Source organism: Salminus brasiliensis, chromosome 5 (assembly GCF_030463535.1).
Source record: "Salminus brasiliensis chromosome 5, fSalBra1.hap2, whole genome shotgun sequence".
Lineage (NCBI taxonomy): Eukaryota > Metazoa > Chordata > Actinopteri > Characiformes > Bryconidae > Salminus > Salminus brasiliensis.
This window is the reverse complement of record NC_132882.1, coordinates 10,420,310-10,441,627: the sequence shown is the minus strand read 5'-3', so window position 1 is coordinate 10,441,627 and position 21,318 is coordinate 10,420,310. Positions and strand designations below refer to the sequence as shown.

Below are 21,318 nucleotides of genomic sequence, written 5' to 3'. Positions count from 1 at the left end.
CCACTTTAATATAGGTGAAATATGACAGCTTTCTAGCTAAGACACATATTACCCAATTCACACAGGAGGTAGGAAACCCCTCACACATACACGCTCATACACACACACGCTCATACACACACACACACACACACACGCTCATACACACACACGCTCATACACACAGCCAAATTGTTTCTAAGATTGCGCTGTAAAACTAGGTCACTGTATAAGACCGTCTCCAGTGAGCTGTAGCTTTGCTCTTGCTAAGCAGCTATCATTAATCTTCCAAACAGCCACGTTAATGTGCTAATGAGGGAGATGCAAGCCTGCACCGCCCCCCAACTACAGCTGGATCACAGCGAGGGAGCAGGAGAGAGAGAGAGAGAGAGAGAGAGAAAGAGAGAGAGAGAGAGATATGGAAGGTATGAAGAATAGATGTGTACCTTCCCCCACTTATATACTGATTCTAAAAGTCACGTGACTCCAGGCACCAGGCCGGTATCACTGACACTTTCACAGGGAAAACCACAGTCTAATGAATATAAGAGGAAACACTTGACTACAGTTTGCCAGAGAACACCTAGACAAAGCCCGGGACTTTGGTCACAATGTGTTTTTGGAGATCACAGACAAAGATCTCAGGTCAAATCTCAAATCGGCGCTCACTCCGTTGCTATGCGTGAACTGCTACAAAACACAGTCTGTGAGCTTGCAGTGATCGCTGATACCTTGCAAGCCTCTCACCAATATCTAGCAGATTTCATATCTGGACCTGGAAAACGTTGTGACTGGAAGTTTCAACACTTGGCTAGCTAGCAATGCATTGGCTAGCTACAGTCAATGAGAGCGCAAGACACAGGGTGAGGTGAAAGTTGGGGGTGGAGTTTAGCGATTTTTTTCCTTCAGTGTGTTTTTGCTCCAAATCAGCACACACACACACAACTTGTATTGCTCATGGTTTACGTACTTCCTTTTTGGGAAAAAAAAAAGAAACACAAAAAAGTGTCTCGCACATGGCATCACATCAGTTCTCCCATGTGTTTTCATGATGAACCTGATTTTGGAGACACTTGTCGTCAGGTCCCTCCAAGTGAAAGATCTTGCAGTTCATGACCCTGTGTTGCTAATCAGTTGTTTAGTGTGCAAACGACAACCCCTAAAATATTCCCAGATTATAAGACAGCGGCTTGTGCAGTGTTTAGGGTAGGGTTAAGTCTGTGAGACTCGGTTTGAGCCGGTTTACATCCCCAAGACGCACAATGATCAGATTACGATCGGATCACTCAAACCACATTCAGAGGTGTTCAGCAATAAATCTCACAGGCTCTACAGATTCAGGAAATGTTTGAGCTGTATCTGTGCGTGCTGTAATATCACAGAGATATTAATAGAAACATCGTAAAACATTGGATTTGAAGTGGCAACACATTCGTAGAGTCCAGAGGTTTAAATAAGACCAGCTTCAACATCCTCTCTAACCATGTTCTAAACATCTGTAGCTGAAGTGCTGCACCTGATTCTTATTTTAGGCAGTTTAAGAAGTAATACATGTGGGGGTGTCCTAACTTTTTCTTTACAAGACAAGACCATTTTTAATAAATACATTTTACACATGATTAAAAAAAAAGAGTTTCATTGGTTTAGTTATTTTACCTCAATCTCTCAGTTTTGTTAAAGTGAGGATCAAATGTCCAGATGTTTAATTATTCAATTATTAATTATTGTTCAAAAAGACAAAGGTTTTCCGGGGGTTTTCATTTTTTCACACAGCTGAAAAGAAGACCAGTAATAGACAGCTTCTTGGCTTGGTGTAGATGAAGTATAGAAAGGCACATCTTGTTGTACAACAGGCCTAAACACACAAATACTGAAACTGGGGATCAAAACACACACACACTCACACAGATTCTCCCCTCTGGCTCCCACTTTACAGAGCTTCTTGTTTTGCTTGTGTTTCTCCATGTTTACCGATTGTGTGTTTTTTGCTCCTTGTCTGTCACGCAGCAGCGGTGGGTGATCTAAGTGCTAGTCATGCTGATGGTGGTGCTGATGGAGATGAATGTTGACGGATTGACTTCACAAATGTCGGCCTACAGTAGCGTGCATCATTGTTTACGTGCTTACAAATTCAGAGACGCTTAAACTTTATAAACAAACAAACAGCAAAGAAAGAAGGAAGTCGTGAATCACTGCATACGGAACATGTCAAAGTCTCTGTATTAAAGCAGAACAGCTGACCCCAGATGACCCCAGCACACACACACACACACTTTTATCAGTGTTTTCCACAGACCCACCAGTATTAATGAAAACAGAGCAAAACATAAATACAGATTAACACAGAGAGAGAGAGAGAGAGAGAGAGAGAGAGAGAGAGAGAAGGAAAGGGAGAGAGACAGAGAGAAAGAGACAGAGAGAGAGGAAGAGGGACACAGAGAGAGACAGATAGAGATAGAGAGAGATATATAGAGAAAGACAGATAGATTGTGAGAGAGCGAGAGAGAAAGTGCGAGAGAGAGAGCAAGAGAGAGAGCGAGAGAGAGAGTGAGAGAGAGAGCGAGCGAGCGAGAGAGAATGTGGATGGCATGCAGGTTAGGCTTTTTAGACATGAATAATTCAGAATAACCTAAGGCACTGTTACACTTCCATGAAGTAAGAGTGTGTGTGTGTGCGCAAGTGTGTGCGTGTGTGTGTGTGTGTGTGTGAGTGAGTGAGAGAGAGAGAGAGAAAGTGTGTGTTTGTGTCTTGGCATCTGCAGTGGCCCTAATCCACAATGACAAACCTCTGACAACGCACAAACGAGAGCATGTAAAGTAAAAGCCGCTAATTTATGATCAGTGAGGGGCCGGTGGGGCTAGCGGGGCTGACTGTAGTGTTTGGGGGAATCTCCCAAATACTACAGTCAGAATTTGAAAGCTGTAGAAAAAATCATCATCATTTGTATAAACTAATGAACAACACTTCATGTTCCTTCCAATGTCACACTACTGTGCCCTTGACCAAGCAACAGAATCCTAGAGCTATTCCAAAAATGCTTTAGCCCAGGCACCCCTGCTGGACCTGCCCACAACAGCTGCCGACATGTCCTACAGTGGCACACTACACAATGCACAATAAATACATCACACACTGCTCCAGAGTATTCCCTCCATGCTTCATTCAGCGCTGGCTGACCGAAAGGGATTTGTATCGTGCTGTAGATCTCTGCTGGTGTAACAGGGCTTTCTCAGATGCATTATGAGCTCCTATGGTGGAGCTTTAAGCTCAGGGCTGTTGTGATTTAGAACAGCCTCTAATTAAACTTATACCCACTGTGACAACTTGTCATGCCACAAGCCATAAAACAGCAGCCTGTGGAACGATGGAGCCTACAAAAGCTTCTCTAGTTAATATCCCTGCGCAGTTTAAGGCAGGGGAAGATACAGTTGGGAGCAGTTATGCAGTACACACACCATCCAATCTAGCCTTTAACACAGTCACAGCTATGACCTTTATGCAGTGACATATGTACATAAGTACAATATATTCCCATATGCACTACATGCACCATCACCTAACACCTAACATGACCACTTTCAATATCGGTCTGTACAATAACATGCAATTCTAAGTACAATAATCATGTAGATATGGACCGGTGGGTTTGAGAGTGGCATGATTGTTGGTGCCAGGCGGGCTGGTTTAATATTTTCAGAACTGCTGAACTCCCTGAATTTACTCTAGAATTTACTCTGAATGGTGCTATAAAGAAATACACATCCAGTAAGGGACAGTTCTGTAAATGAACACATTGTCCTGAAAAGACAGGCCAACAGAGAATAACCAGTTCAAGCTCACAGAAAGGCTAAAGTAACCTCTGTAGCTAACCACTGAATTGTGCACAAGCATCTCAGAATCCACAAGATGCCCAACCTTATAGGAGGATGGGCTAAAAAGGTAGAAGACCACATCTGGTTCAACTCTTGTCAGCCAAGGACAGAAAGCTGAGGCTGCAGTGGGCAAAGGCTCTCCGAAACAGGACAGTTGAAGACTAGAGAGAAGTAGCCTGATTTGTCTGATTGATTTGGCACCAACAGCTTGAATCCATGGAGCCAACTTGCATTGTGCCAACAGCACAGGCTGGTGGAGGTGGTAGTGTAATGCTGGACCTGTCCATAGCACCAATCAATCATCACTTGAATGCCACAGCATATTTATCTAGTATTGTTGCTGACCAGGAGGATCCTTTCATGACCTCAATTTACCATCTTCTTCTGGAACAGCTACTTCCAGCATGAAAATGCACCTTGTGACAAAGCAAGAGTCTCTTAAACTGGTTTCATGAACAATACAATACAATAAGTTCCAACAGAGTGCCTTTTAGATGTGGTAGATCAGGAGATTTATAAAATGAAAGAGCTTCTGAAACATCGGCAGGAATCATGTGAAGCAATTATGACAATATGAACCAGAACCTCACCTGAAGTGATGTTTACAAGGAATCCATGCCATGAAGAATTTAAGCTGTTTTCAGAGCAAAAGGAGGCCCTGCCTAGTTGCCTGGTGAGTGTATGACAGTGACTATATGTATTTAGTCATAAGGGCATGTTATACCCCATCCTCATCCTCTTATGTCCAGAGGGGGGTCATTTACGTTCAGAACCCCAGCCTACAAAACCACAAACACACATTCCAGTGACTACTGCTGAGCTTAATGCAAGGAGGTGTGAGTTCACACTGAGTTCATGCAATCTCACTCACACGCACAAACACACAAACCAGCTCAGGTATCAGAGGTGTTAAGAGAACCGTATTTGGAAACAAGAGAGAGTGGGAGTATATGATGTCATCTGAAAGTCATCCATGTTTTCTCTGGGGAAGGGAGGCTTATCAATTTGATTAACTACATCTAATACTCTACATTCATTTGTTTCAACTGAATAACTGCTTTGACCTTTCAGTTACACAGTGCACACATTTCAGTCAGCAATAGCAGATGCATGCCACCCACTTCCACTCCCTCAGGCAGAGAACGCCTTCATTTAAGGAGTTTAAATCATTTGTTTAAATCAACTCAAATTTTCATTCCTGTTCTGTCAGACATTTAACCACCAAAAAAATACCAGATATGCACAGTGTATGTAGGGTTACAACTATCAGTTGCATTAACTTATAGACTCACATTTTTATTGGCTAACTGAACTATACACACTATATGGAAAAAAGAATTAGGACATCTGCTTATTCTTTATTTCTTCCAAAATCAAGGGTATTAAAAGCAAGTTCCTCCTGCTTTTGTTGCAGTAACTATCTTCACTGTCTAGGGAAGGCTTTCTTCTAGCTTTTGGAGCATGGCTGCAAGGATCTGATTGCATTCAGTGATAATAGTGTTAGTGAGGCCGGGATATTGGATGATCACCACCCCGCTTCATCCTCAACTCATCCCAAATGTTTTGGAGGAAGCACCATCCATCAGCCCAGAGAACACAACTCCACTACTCCACAGAGTTACACTGGGGGGATTTATACCTCTCTAGCCCAAGCCTAGCATATGCTCCAGGGAGGTCTATTCTATTGGCAATACTTCAGATTTTGTAGCCTTGCTGTGAGGATCTGTATCCATTCCGTGACAAGAGTGTTCGTTAAATCAGGATTTTGGATGATCACCACCCTATTTCATCCCCAATACAGTTTCCAGCTCTGTTTTGGCTATGCTGGATCTTATTTTGAAGAAGACACAACAGTATTAGATGGTTCATGGTAAGTCACTTCTATTTACCAGACTCTCTTCCACTTTATTCCACCATGCCAAGGACTATTTGGCATTTTATGGCATCTTTAAGCTGCAACAAAACAGCTGGAGCCATGTCGTCCCCTGTGCTGCCTTTAGCAATCCTCAATGTCTTCCCACAACAGTAGTAGTAGTAGTAGTAGCCCTGGGTGCATGCTCTTACCAGTCATCCTGATTCTGAATATCGGTGGCCCAGGAGGTGGGCATGTCTGTCACAAAGCCCATGTCATCATGGGAGCTGGAAGATGATTGGTCGGACAGGCGAGCAGGAAGCACAGGTGGTCTATCGTCTTCGATGATGACGGTGTCATCCTGAGGCATGTTAACAGTGGGGGACAGCTGGTAGTTACCTGGGAGAGATTACAGAGGGAGTGTGTCAGAATTGAACTCACACAATGTAACAGCAAAAGCACATGTTTGACAGGCTGAGGTGTGATACAGCTCAACAGAGGGACTCCTGTTCCACTGATGAGGAAGCCCAAGCTTCCCAAAAATTAAACCACAGTCCAATGTGTTAAGTTAAACAGTGCTATAATGACGGTTATGACCATCAGTTCACAATTCAACTGTTGCACTTTCTAAACTTTAAACACATTTAGCAGTAAAACTGATTTATTTAGTAAAACTAATTTATTGCAGACTCAATAACAGCTGGTGATGAATGTAGTACACTCACAAAAGTGAGTGCAAGACACGAGTCAGTGTTTAATTCCAGTATAAAACAAGTCACTAGCCACTGAATTAAGAAGCTAAAGAAGTGGGCAAAGCACCTAACCACCCAAGTGAAGAGGTTGGGTTCTGCTGTACTGCTGTGTGATGGCTGCAAAGTGTGTGACTAACCTTTCAGTCTAATTCTAAATACTGGTGATCGGCTGGCGAGACGGTCCAATACAGAGAAACTGCTGGATCTCAAGATCATCTTATTTTACCAGCAATCACTCTCACACATACAGTGTATGTGCGTCTCCAAAATAAGGTCAGTGCCAGCTATAGAAGCCACAATATAGTCAGATGTAGACAACACACTGCAGTAGACTGTACTGTATGGTCTGTATATCGTCACTGACCAATGAAAAACAAGTATCTCCAAAATGGTGACTTTACAGGAAAAAGCAAAAATGCTCTTAATTTTAAATGGAAGTTAATGTCAAGTATATTTAACATAATTTAGAGCATTTTGATAAGTCCATTCAGCCAGAATTATTCACACAGTATAGAGAAGCTACCATGTTCAAACCATGTAGAAAAGAAAACTAAACAAAATGGAAATACAGCAGTGATTTGTATATGTATAGGCTATATATGGAAACCTGCTCAAAAAGGGAGGATGATGTATGCACACATGTTCAATCATATAGACAAATTTTCTTTAAGACATCAAATCATTGGGCTCCTCTCCACACAACACGGAGTGCATTTGTTTTCATTAACAGTGTCATTTAACAATTTCACTAGTTTAAGTATAATTGCATGTAATTGCTACCAAAGTGGAAAACAATATTTACCCTGGTCTCCTTCAAGCAATAATACAGCTCATATTCAATTTCAGAGTGCCTTCAAGAGCGACAAATTTACTTTAATGGAAATGAATTAGGGTTTAATGTTGTGCCGTATCAAATTGAAAGCACAGGGTTGAAGATACCTGCTGCTTTAAATGGCATCTCTTAATGAGCGCTTGCGGACAGACTTCTACCGGCACTCCTGTCTCAGTTGAGTCGAGTCGAGTCGAAGGCAAAACTAAAGCTCAGAGTGAAGGAAGAAAGTGGGTGATTTAGTTGCTGAAAGGTCAGAGTCTTCATTTCACATCTCAATGCCTTCAATCTACGGCTATTTCCTTTAATAACCCATGCAAATCTTTCCCCCCTGCTTGCTCCAGGCACGGGGGACAGGAGGGATATAGGGGCTGACCTTCATGCCATTACTGCCTAGATTTGAGAATAAAATTGCAAAGTAAACAAGACGGTTCTGATGGAGTCTGAGATAACTAACCTCGGTAACAAGGCAGCCAAGAGCAGTTCACTTCTGAGACCACACAGATGCCGGAGACAAAGGAAGAAAAAAGGAGACGAAGAAGAAGAACAAGAAGATGATGTAGAAAAAGAATCAGATGAAGTATACTACTGGTCAAAAGTTTTAGAACACCCTCAGTTTTGTTCAGTAGGCCACTGGCAGTGACACATGGCCCAGGCAAGCCTGCTGTTCTTGTTCTGCCATCTTAGCAATGGCCTCCTTAGTGCTACTCCACCTGTCAAACCTGCAGCTCCTCTTCACTTGGCCCAGTGTTAAGCTGTCATCATGTGAGCCTCCTATCACACAAGTCCCTCTAACTGGTCTTCATTTTTTATATAAATAATTTTTATTTGGAGATATGAATTTGTACAAAATACAAAGTGTGTATATATATGTTTATTTCCATTCCCCTACACACACCTAACATATATAACTCTCCACATAACAACAGAACTCCAACCCTATACACCCACCAATCTTACCCCATGGACCCCAAGGAGAGAGGTCACCAACACTCGTATCCAGTTTTACGCTACATAAATATGGCTGCTACTCAGTTTTAAGTATTAACTGCCTTTGATAGAAAATTAAATACATGTTTTTAAGGGACGCTACACTCTTTGGTCATCCCCAAGATGAACATTTTGGTTTAAGGAATCTCAGGCATGTCAACAATGACTAAATGTGAAGATATATTTGGAAAGTTAAGGCAGTGAAACCAACGAAAATGGTAGATTTGAAAATATCAAAATAAGGGCTGACGGAGGCAGAAACTTGTCTTCCAATAGTGTTACGGATTTGAGTCTGTCAGACCACTCCAGTTTTCCCCAGTTTACAAGAGTCTTTGGACAGTGTAGGAAACTGTACGCAGCACATTCTGGCTTTATCTGTAATTTCTCTACAGGATCTCCACTTTTCAAAGTTATAATGGTCTGTTTGTCTTCTTTTGTTGGGTGTCTTTTTCAGATATTACGATTGCAAGCCAAACTTGCAACGTTGTCTAAATACTGTAGTTGAGAGTATAGACAAAGGGTTTATAAATCATAAATATTTGGCACCAATATTCAAAGTTTTATTTTTTTTATTGCTACAGAACAGCTGTACTTTGTTAACCAATGACTTGTTCCTTAAAAAAGCCATTTCTTTCCATTTTGTCCCATATAGTTTCCCTCAAAACCTTTGGCAGTCTCCCTTTGTACCATTCCAAATTATTCCTTGGACTCTATGAGCTTAGAGGTCAATAAAAACTGGAAAATGTGTAGCATTCTAAAATTTTTGACTGGTAGTGTATATAAAAGAAATATATAGAAACGGACTCAAATCCTCACCCAAGAGAACACACACACACACACACATACACACACACACAGTAAAGGACTACAGCATCAGCGAAAGGTAATTCAATAACACCCATCTTAAGGGACTGAGAGGAGCTCAGCTCGGATCAGTAAAACTTCGTTAACTTTCGCTCAGCTTAATCAGATTGGCAAAGAAATTAACAGCACTGTGATTAGCATTCGGCTGCTCCAGACGTTCATTAATAAATCATTAAACCTGCTTGCAAGACAAGCAGGACAAAATGTCCAGTTCCGACAACAGTTTGCACGCTTCAGCCAAGACCCCACGTTCAAAATGAGGTTTTTGACTGCGCACAAGCCTGTTTTTCTGACTCAGGCATGCTCTACAACTTTAAAAACAGCCTGTATTCAGCACATAGAGAACCACAGGAGGCAGTTCAGAGTCTGAGTGGAAATTAAAAGCACATTAAGAAAACATGAGCAAACTTTCCTTTGATTTCATCAAGTGTTAGTTTGACTCCATCTACGGAGACTGATGGGACTGGAAGGACCCACCCTTATGCTGCTTTGTGCAAATCCACCGCTATGAAGGTCTCATAGGGAGCCGGTGTTGAAGGCAGGGCCAGCAGTGCTGAGGGTCAGGGCAGTTGATCGATTAGAGTGGGCCCCCAGAGGCTGGCTGGAGGCTGGGTGTGTGAGTAGCCCCTCACTTTCTCACTCTGCTGGCCAGTTGCAGTAAAGTTGCATCACTAGATCAAAGCTGCCCTGCTTTAAGAGTAGATTGCAGACATGACTGGGCCTGAGAACAGATTTGTCCTTGAACTTTCGTCATCCTAGCGTGGGCGATCGTCCACATGGTAACTCGGCATGTATCTGTATGCATTTTGCAGTCTCTAACAGCCATAGGTAATGAGACTGATGGAGAAAAGCAAGCGACAAAAACCTGAAAAAAATGTAAAATAAGAAAAGGAGCTCATGCAAAGGTTACCAGAGATTACTTTAATGAAGAGCTTGTATTTAACGTCTACCAAGATCTCAGACCTTAATTAGTTTAATAGAACTATGGCTTTTTTCACTATAGTTGTTAGGGAAGGGCAGGAGTTGCCAAATTCAAAGCTTTAATTAAAATAAAAAATAAATTAATTAATTAAAAAAAAACTTGTCCAAACAACCAGCAGCCATGGACTCCTGTATGCAGCTGCCTAGCACTCTGGACATTAAAATAAGTGATGCCCACAAAGCAAGGCGTTCTTTTCAGGTAGCTGTTTAAGGTACAGTTCAGAAATGGCAGTTACCAGAATGGTAACCGTCAAGTTGAGGTCTGGAGGACCAAGAACATTCAGAGAGAAATGCTCGTAGGATTGCTAGAAAGGCAACTTTAAAGACCTGTTAGAGTGTAAAAAGCTTAAGCAGATTTAGCACTGTTCTACAATGTAGAACTTTACAGAAGAGTCATCAGAAGAAAGACTTTCCCACATCCACAAAACAAAATTCAGCCTCAGACGCTTCCAAAGCCTGATGCATAGATACATGCCTCAGAATCCACAATGGACAGCTTCAAAAGGTTCAAGGTTTTCCCATGCTCCTCACAGTCAGCTTTTACTGGGGGAAAATGGGCCAAACTACCTCAAAAAAGAAGGGAAAGATACTTAGGCGGTTACAAGAAGCATTTAGAAGCTGTGACTGGCTAAAAATAAACAAACAAATAAATAAATAAATAAATTAATTAATTAATTAATACCATTCTCATTTCTGCCTTGGCAGTTATAACACTCCCATTTAAAAGTGACCTTTTGACTCGAGTGCCTGGCTCTCCACATGAGGATGGCTCAGCACCATCCAACTAAATGGCATGCACACAGCTATGGCCAGGGCAACTGTAATACTCCTGAAAGGTGAAACTAATTATCAAGACAGAAAAAAATGCAGCGATCACAGTTCCAATGAAACATGCCAATTAGCACGCTAGTGATCTCACTGAATGTCACAATGAGCATGATAAAATATTAAAGCCATCCATTGATACATATTGGACTTCTGAAGAAGGGAAAGCATAGGAAAACGTAGCATTGTAATATATACTGAAGATGGCAGCTGACTGATCAGAAGGAAACCCAAGAACTCGTTCTAAAGAGGCAACCACTCAGCATTAGCTTTACACTGTATACTACCTGTAACTGTTACAAGCTGAGTTTAGGCTGTGGTGGTTGACAGCAGCTGAGTGGTCAAACAGAACCAAGCTGGTGCTTCCTGATGGAAAAGCTCTCCCTCTCCCTCTCTCTCTTTGGGAAGACCTTCAGAACATTAGCGACTGACAAATCCTTCTGACACCTCCTCTGCACCTTGTCTGGATGCATTAGCCAGCCAGGCTCAGAGAGCAGACCGGGCAAGCAGTGTGCTAGAAGTGGATGGAAGAGGTGGGTGGAAGCATTTCTCACTTTCTGCCCATTAAAGAGAGTGTGGAGTACCGACAGGGCTGAACGAGGTCATATGCCTGCAAAAAAAATGATACTATTGCAGGGAAACCTATGACTACAGAGAGCATTTAAAGATCAATGTTAACATTGGAAATATTTATAAAAATGAATAAATAATAATTGCTCCCTAATATTTTTCCTTAATCTATCAGTCAAGGCACGTTTGGTACCCAAAAGTAAGTTTATGAGTTTAGCACTAGAGTTAAGAGGATATGGTAGCTACTGAGTAATGGAAACGTATAACCCACATGGCTTCACAAGACACGCTTATACAGTCTTACGCACATGCGGCCAAATTGCAGCAAACTATTATTATTACTAACTATTATTACTATTAACTAGAATTTACAATTTAAATTTGCTTACAAATAACAAAAATACAACTTAATAAAATGTATGGTAAGAATTAGCATTTGATATTTGTAAGCAAATTGTATTTTTTGCAATAAAAAGTTTCCATTACTCAGTAGCTACCTTATCCTCTTAACTCTAGTACTAAACTCATAAACTTACTTTTGGGTACCAAACATGCCTTGACAGATAGATTAGGGGAAAATATTAGGGATCTGAAGTCACTGTGCTTAATTATATCCATTTAATAAAGGGGTATAAAGCCCCCATCACTGATCTGTGGAACTGACTTCTCTAGATTGGTGGAGCTCCAGCCAATACCTCTGGGATAAGCTTGAGTGGCATTTTTAACGTATAACTAATCATCCATTATCACTACCCAACCTCACGTATGCCCTCATGGTCATCAAATCCTCACAGCAATTTTCCAATTTATCTAGTGTAAGGCATTTGCAGCAGAGTATAGGCTGTTACTGCTGCAAAGGGGGGAAAAATCTTAAAAAATGATTTCCTTTGATTTTAAAAGCACCTCTGAAGTAGCAGGCGTCCATAAACTATTGGACATATAGCGTATAATGAGAACAAATGAACAGTATTTGAACTCTTGTCAAATCTTGCGCATGAGTAGTATATATTATGCTTTGGAGTTGTGCGGAAGCCAGTGACACAGGTGATATTACACAAGTATTTGGAAGAACGGATTCCACTAAATGTCAGCAAATTCTAGAAATATATTTAATATAATTGGTCAAGACACTGAAGCTGAAAAGATTCTACAACAGGACAATGATCCAAACCATACCTCAAAACCAACCATAAACTACTTTAAGAAATGCAAGCTGAAGCCTTTAGAGAGGCCACAGTCTTACAACTTCCATTATTTGTTGGAATTACACTACACACTAAGCAAAAAGGGAGTTTTACATAGCACTGAAAAAGGGTTGTTTGACTCGCAAAAATAATGGAACCCTATAAACAACCATCTACAAAGGGTTTTCCAACAATCTTAAGAACCTTTTAACCAAACAAAAAGATTTCAACATTAAAAAGAACCATAAAATCATTGCTTTACTTTACCAATAAAACCCCTGTTGGTGCATTAGGTCTGTATCTCCAATGCAAAGCTGAAAAATGCAATTCCAGACATCAAACATGACTTGGCTGTTGGACTACATTATAGGGAAGGAGAAACTGTAAAAATGTGTTTCTCCTGAATTATTTGTACATTCCTGAGTCAAGTCCAGGAATTTGAATTGCAAAGACTGCTGCACACAGTCTGGGATAAACAGGGAGCACAACAAAAACAAGCCTAAATTTGCTTGCCCTCAAGATCCCAACACAGCTACAAAAATGTTCTTCTTGCCAAACAGCTTGTGTTTTTGTAGAAGGACAAGACTTCCAAAATCCAACATCACGCGTATAGCCTGAGGCCATATGACTCTGGTCAGATGGGGCTGGAAAGCGGAGGCATTACGACTTTCCCCTTATGAAGGAGCTGTTTGTGTTTGTAAGTGATGCTTTTGTTGACTCCATTCTCCTCGGCATGCGTGGACGGCCCGATGCTTAACTGCTGCTTCCTGTCACGCTGGAATCAAACGACCCCTCGCTCAGTCACCCCCACAACAACAAACACACACTTCTGGTGCCTGCAGACAGACCATGGCACCATGGTGCTAGGGCAACCATCCAACTGACGCTGTCGCCATCATGTGTGTCCTCACTGGAGGAGCTGGGATAAATAATCAAAAGAGAGAAACAGAGAAACTTCTTCTAAGTCCAGACTGGAATGTCATGGTCCGTGGGCGTGTAGGACACACATCAGGGAGACTGGCTTTGAAGTGCTGCTCATACATGGAAAATGTGATGCTGGAAGCTTGGAAGCAAATACACATGCAGGGCAAGCAGCCAGCAACACACCTCCCGTGCGCTCCCTGATGTGTGTCTTACATTACTAAATATGGGGGACGTTGTGGCCTAGTTGGAAATTTTAGGTCTCTCACTGTTATTTATTTAATAACAGATAGTAGTAGTAGAAAGTAGTAGTAGTAGTATTTTTATTATTGTTGTTTTATTATTATTATTATTATTATTATTATTATTATACAGTCTGTAGTTCCCTTCCCAATGAAATTTAGGCTCCTTGTGGTTTGGAACCACTCTGAAAATAGCTGAATACCCTGCGCAGTCTAATTCACAGGGAACTACTAGGGTGATTGGCATTTTTTATGTATTTTTTAATTTCGTCATTTACGTTTTTGTTGTATAAATGAAACACAAACATACATTCAATGAATGAGAGGTACAGGCTCCCAAACTGAACACAGTTGAGTTGAGTTCATTTCAAACTTCAAAATCTTTTGAAAAGCTACATAAACTACAGCCAAAATTCTCATTGTTTTTAGAGTGATGAGGGGAGACAGCGCCATCTACCCACCCAGAGAGAGCACGGCCAATTGTGCTGTCTCAGACTCCGGCTGCTGAGGGCAAAGCAGCATGGTTAGGGAATCAAGCCTGCAACCCCCAGGTCATAGTGGCAGCACATTAGACCACTGAGTGCATGTTATTTTATGCATTGTAAAACAGTGGTCTAAAAATAAATAAATATGCAGATCTTCGGCCGTATCATTTGGGGCAAAAATGTTCAAAAGCTTTGCATCTTGAACATGTACACAGAGTGATCAAACAGTGGGTGAAACTCTAACAAAAGGAGAAAGCAGGTCAGAACACAGGCAGTAGTCCATAGACAAGCCAGTCGTCTAGCTCAATGGCTAACAAATAAAAGAATGTTGAGGGAGACCTGAGCATAATGGTGTAAGATGAGCTCTCTGGAGGTGTAGGCCACTCTAAAAGCCAGAATGCCACTTTAACCATCAGAGTTGCTGAATTGGAGGGCGTGGGGTCACACCATTAGCTCTCCATACTTCTCAAGATCTTATAGGACACTCTACTAGAGCTGGCGATGACAACCAGGACTATTGATCAAAGATCATTAGCTAATCCATGCCGCCGTGGTTATAAGACCCGTCAGTTAGTGGATAATCATGGGAAAGAGATGCTGCTGGGAAGAGAAAAAAAATCATTTACAGCGGTCCACACGGTCACTTTCTAGCTCGCTTAAATGCCCCACTAATACAGGATAGGCCTGCTGGGTCACTGGGGTTATTTAATAGGCTTAGCTGAGGCATGTTGATTTTTCCCTCCCTCTAAGTCACAGACAAAACATAATTTTATATTTTAGGTCAAGCTAAATGATCTAAGAGCAGAAGGGAAAAAGAAACCAACATGTGGCATTAATCACCAGTTCCCATGCACTTGTAATCAACAGACCCCAATAGCTTGCAAGCAAGGGCTGGGTCACGAACATCCCATAATGACTTAAAGCAGCCGGGAAAAACAGGAATGGGCCAAGAATACAGTACAATAATACCGTATAATACAGTATTATTCCACAAGGGAAATGCATGGTCTCTGGACGTCGGACAGATGCAGATGTTCACAGAACACTAAAGTACAACAATCCTGACTTTAAGATTAGTAAGTTATTTATTTATTTATTTATTTATTTATTATTATTATTATTATTATTATTAAAAGATGTCATTTCAAATTCACACTGGTAATGCCTACCTGAAGTTGTATGAATACATGTACAGAGTCTTTAACCTCGGATAAACAATAATCACCAATATACACTGCAGGCACAGACTCAGCAGGCATATGCATAATACACAATGTTGTATACATCAATACACACTTTTACGTTACACTGATGTGACCATTCACAACACTACTATTGCTGCAGCTGCTACAACTACTGTTAATACCATGGCACTTACATAACCATCACCAGCACCAGCATCAATAACAACTACTACTACCATTACTAATAACTATACGGCAACTACCACTACTACTACTACTACTACTGTTAGCGTCATGGCTATTATACAACCATTACCACCACCAATAACAACCACTGTAATTACTACTAGTGCTGCTACTACTACCACCACTGCATCATGTAACAACTTGGTATCAACAACTACCACTACTACTACTACTATTACTACTACCACCACTACTAACGCTACTACCACCACTACTACTACTACTACTACTACTAATAATAATAATAATAATAATGATAAATGTACTACTTCCACTCCTCCAATGACTATAACTACTACTACCACCAACAAAGTAACAGGCTATTATTACTACTACTACAAATATGCTTCCCTGAGCAGAGGCTGCTGCCTGCACCTTTCACTCCACAGTAAGGTGAAGTCCCAGCATTCCCTCTTTACCCCCATGACCTTTCCACCCACACAACCAGCCCCCATTTTTGTTATTTGTTTGTTTATTTATTTAGTATAAACCCAGGCCACTCTGCTGAACAGCAGGCCCAGAAGCAATTGACAGGGCCCTCAATTTGTGACACAGCGTGACTTCCTGCTTCTAGTCAGACTTTTCAATTAAGGCCGGGCTCCAGGCACAGCCTGTGATCTCACTAATGCCCCCGACTGCTGAGGAGAGCGTGAAGACGGAGGAGAGCAACACACTCCACACTTCACTCACTCACTCACTCACTGAGAGCGAAAGAAAGCAAGTGAGAGACTCAAGAAATAGAGGCACAAATAAACAAAGAAGAGACAAAGACTGTGAAAGACAGCAGGGAAGAGGAGGGAAGAGGACATGGACGGACGCAGAGAGACAGAGACTGAAGAAATCTTGAGGAAAAACAGGAGCTTCATGTGCTGCTGCGTAAACCAGCCTGTTTAGCTTCAGTGCCGTGTTATTAGCTGGCACTGCAGGTGACAATGTCACAGGTTGATGTAGTGGTGGCAGACTGTTAGAGGAATCACTTCTGGGGGTGTGTGTGTGTGTGTGTGTGTGTGTGTGTGTGTGTGCGTACACGCATGTGGCCTTCATACATACACACTTGCACAGACAGCAGCCCATCCTTCCGCTAGTCATCCAACACCTCGGCCTATCAATCTGAGCGGGCCGCAGCGTGGGGATCGATGTGATGGCACTGTGTAGCTAGATTAACTAGCCCATCCCTCCATCACTCTGACTGCTTTACCTCAATGCCTGCACTGCTGCCATGTTTTCCTCTTCTTTCCCATTTTCTCTAAACACAACTGAACACGTCCTTCAGACATAAATTTAGATCCATACCGAGCTGCTCCAGCAACCTCAGTAATACACAGTAATAAACAGCTAGTGACAGTTTCTACACCGTAGCACTGATGCTATCAGATAACACATATTCTGTCTTACAACCATTCGATGCAATAGTTTGGCAAGCAATGTATTAGGAGGACCTGTACACCTACTCACTCATGCAATTATCGTAACAGTATGGCAGCAGCGCAATGCATGAAATTGCGCAGATACGGGCCAAGAGCTTCAGGCAATGTTCACATCAACCATTAGAATGGGGAAAATGTGATCTCCGTGATTTGGAGCGTGGCATGATTGCTGGTGCCAGACGGGCTGGTTTGAGTATTTCTAGAACAGGTGATGTCCTGGGATTTTCACCACACCAGTCTCTAGAGTAGAGGTCCTTGGGTAGGTGTGACACTGCATGGCCAATCAATTACATCAGCGGTTCCCTTCATTTCCAATGATGACAAAATCCAGTGAAAACTGGATTTGAGGTCCAGATTTGATTACCTCCGCTGCAAAATGTACCCAGTATGGTGCACTAAAGAAAAGGCATCCAGTGAGCGACAGATCTGCAGACAGAATTCAGCTTATAGATGAGAGAAGTCAGCAAAGAATGGCCAGACTGGTTGGAGCTGACAGAAAGGCTACAGTAACTCCAATAACCACTTTGCACAATTATGGTGAGCAAAAAATCAACTCAGAATACACAACATGTCCAACCATGAGGTGAATGGGCTACAACAGCAAAAGACCACAACAGGTTCCACTTCTGTCAGCCAAAATCAGAAAGCTGAGGCCTCAGTGGACATCGACTTAACAAAACCAGACAGCTGAAGACTGGAGAAATGCAGCCTGGTCTTATGAATCTCAATTTCAAATGGCACCACCAATACATATACACAACCTGCCTTGTGTCAACAGTCCAGGCTGGTGGAGGTGGGGTAATGCTGTGGGGAATGGCACATTTGGAGCAAACTGTCAATATCAATCATCGTTTTAATGCCACAGTCTATTACAGAATAGAGAGTATCATCACTGACCTTGTGCATCCCTTCATGACCACAATTTACACATCTAACAGCTACGTCCAGCATGGTAATACACCATGTTACAAAGCAAAAGTCAACTCAAACTGCTTCATTAACTTGGTAATGAGTTCAGTGGCCTTAATTGGTCTTTCCAGTCACCATATCTGAATCCAATAAAACACTTTTGAGATGTGGTAGATATTCAGAGCATGAAGGTGCTCCTGAAAAATCTGAAGGAACTGTATGATGCAATTATTTTAACATGGGGCAGGATCTTAAATAACAAACAGAGGGCCCTGCACAGTAATAGTTCAGTCTTTCGAATCAGTTGATGGTTTTATTTGCTTCTCTCAAGCCAACTGTTAAATTCTCAAATCAGAATGACTGTCCACATACTTTTGTCCATTTTTCAGACAGCAGTAAGCCATCTGGTTCATAAAGCTCATAAGCTTGCAGGTAGGGGTGGATTGTTTAATAATTGGTGTATAGTGATGCAGCCAAAGGTCTTGAAGGTTGCCAAAAGTCATTACACTTTAATGGAAGATTATGGGCAAACGAGACTTTTGTCTTCTAAATAAAATATTGAGACATGCTTAACACGATCAGGCTTATGAAATAACAAGACCAGTTTCCAGCCTTTAAAATACTACAACGTCTCACAGAACTCAATATTCCTCATCTGTCAGAACAAATACAACCCAACACATTTACTGCATGTGCTAGACAACTAACCCCCCAGAGGATCTCAGTATCGCAGAAATCCCACCAGTTTGTATTCAGGTTTATTGGAAATCCTTTCCTATGCCACTGAAATCAGCATTCGGCTGCTCCACCCGTATGGCCTACAGAGCATTTCTAGCTTATAGCGACAATTTCATGCCATCCATTATATTCTAATGCCCTGCTTGACAGAACTGCCCTGTTTTTCTCTTCTTTCCCCAAACGTAGTTTATAAATCAGAATATTGTAAATAAAAGCCAAGCCTGAACGGGCATCTGCCAGTCATCCATCATTTCTGTACTCTTAACATTTCCACCTGTTCCAGCTTGCAGCAGTGCTGCACAATGGGATATGTTTTTTTAACACTTTAATGGGGATAACCTTTTTTGTACTTGGAGGCATTTTACTCTGTAAATCAACAGCTCTGAAAGGCACCACTCCTTTAATCCAAGCTTAGGAAATTGCTCTAAAAGACGGAAGTGAATTACTTTGACATATAAAGTTACCCAAATTCTCTGGGCGTGTTATTCTTTTAGGCAGAAAAGAAAGGGCATTTTTACCTCTTACTGGATGACAGTGTTTCATTTGTTTCAACATAGGTATGGCTATATATAATGTTACCGCCTTCACAGTAGTACTGACACTGATCTTATAGGGTTTATAAATGTTTTGTTGTTGTTAAACTGTGCAGTTATAATATTAGATGGTATTTGTTAATATTAGTCTTTAAATGCACAACACATCTAACCATGGCCTACTATGAAGGTGGATGTCAAGTTCCATTTCTGTTAGCCAAGAATGGAAAGCTGAGGCTGCAGTGGGCACAAGCTCGACAAAACAGGACAGTTAAAGACTAGAGAAATATAGCCTGGTCTGATTAATCCAAATTGCTGCTGAGACACAATGATGGTAGGGTCAAAATTTGACCGCGATTTGCAGCAATGAATCCATGGATGCAACCTGCCTTGTGTCAACGGTCCAGGTTGGTGGAGGTGGGGAAAGCTTTCTAGACATACTGACTAGTTATAACTCATTAGCCAGCTCTGGCCTAATGGTTAGATACACTGGATTGGGATTGAACCACATAATTACATTCACATTATCAGTGATATTTCTACTGATACTGATAAAATTGCGGGTCCTCAATATCGGTTGATGTCACCAGCCAAACAATACATCAACTGAGCCCTACTCTGAATTCTAATATGCAGCTCAGAGTTTAGTTTAGTGATCGGACCACAGGGTTTTTTTTTTGTTTTGTTTTTTTTTTTACTGTCATCCATCATTCACAGCTACATAGAAGGACACTATCTGGCTAACCTTGCAAACTTGGACCCCTGCATGTCCTTACTTTTGAGTGACAGGTGATATATTTGGCGGATTCTGTGAAATGAGTTGTGTCTGCTGAAGACTCTCTTTCTGACATGATTCAGTACATCCTGTCAGTCAGGTCTTCACCTTGGCACATTTTTTTTCACTAGCAAACTCCGAGCGCTTCAGACATGAGCCATACATCACTGTGCGCCTCGCCGTTCTGCTAAATGGAAGGTCATACAGCATCTATAATGTCATTTACAGTGACAGAAATGGCCCATGTAATGATGCCTTATCACTCATATCGCTGTGCCAACTTTTGATGTGTGTTTACAAAACAAAAAATAAACTGACAAGAGTCAGAGACGGCAAACGGAAGAGCGGCGCTCCGACAGATTTGGAGGAAAGGAAAAAAAAAAAAAAGCAGAGCGGAAAACCAACAGACAGAAAATGTGACAATTTGTCAAGCCTGCCGATAGTGACGGCTCCCATCTTCCCCGCGCCAAACTTTTCTGCGACTTTTTCACATTGCTCATTTGTCCTGCGTGTGCTTTCGGGGCTGAGAGCGCGAGCCCTTGAAGTGCTGCAGTTTTAGGAGCTCTTTCATGCCGGTGTTGGAGATATTTATGATCATGCAACCCCCCCTTTTTTTGGTGCCTGTTGGGGGAAGCAAATGTGGAAAGAATGAGACAGAAAGAATTCAAAGTTTAGAGCTAGAGAAAATACGAGAAAGTGTGAGAGTGCAAGACAGAGAGAGAGAATGATAAAGATAGAAAGGGAGTGAGAGACATGCAGTAAGTTGAAATGTCTGAACTTATTTGGCAATATGGCAATATTGGGCTTTCCAGTGATCTTAGTCTTAACTAAGGGGGGGAGGGGGCGCGAAGAAGAGGAGATGGATCCAGGACACACTCTTCAAGCACTGATCAAACCTGCGGTGACGTTGCGGAAAGCTCCACTGAGAATCGTCAGCTGTGAACGTGAAAGAATTGAGCTGCCAATTCCAATTATGTGTAAGGGGGAAACAGAGACATTGGATGTGAGGGGAAATACCTGTGTGAAATCATGCAGCATCTGACCAAATGCAGTCTGAGAGTCAAAATGACATTAATCCTTAATTACAGAACCATACAGCCATGGCACAGGAATGGCTCACACTGTGACTCGGTCTGTGTGGGTCTATCTGACCATAGAAT

General features: G+C 41.7%; 1 protein-coding gene across 3 annotated transcripts in view; it reads right to left on the bottom strand.

The window, feature by feature from the left end:
• The window catches only part of pard3aa (par-3 family cell polarity regulator alpha, a), a 536,573-nt gene that overhangs the window by 210,986 nt on the left and 304,269 nt on the right, over positions 1 to 21,318 (bottom strand). For all 3 annotated transcript variants that reach the window (XM_072679366.1, XM_072679367.1, XM_072679368.1), the window contains one exon: positions 5,916 to 6,102. In XM_072679366.1, the coding sequence (XP_072535467.1) occupies positions 5,916 to 6,102 (187 nt within the window). The remainder of the gene's footprint in view (positions 1 to 5,915; positions 6,103 to 21,318) is intronic.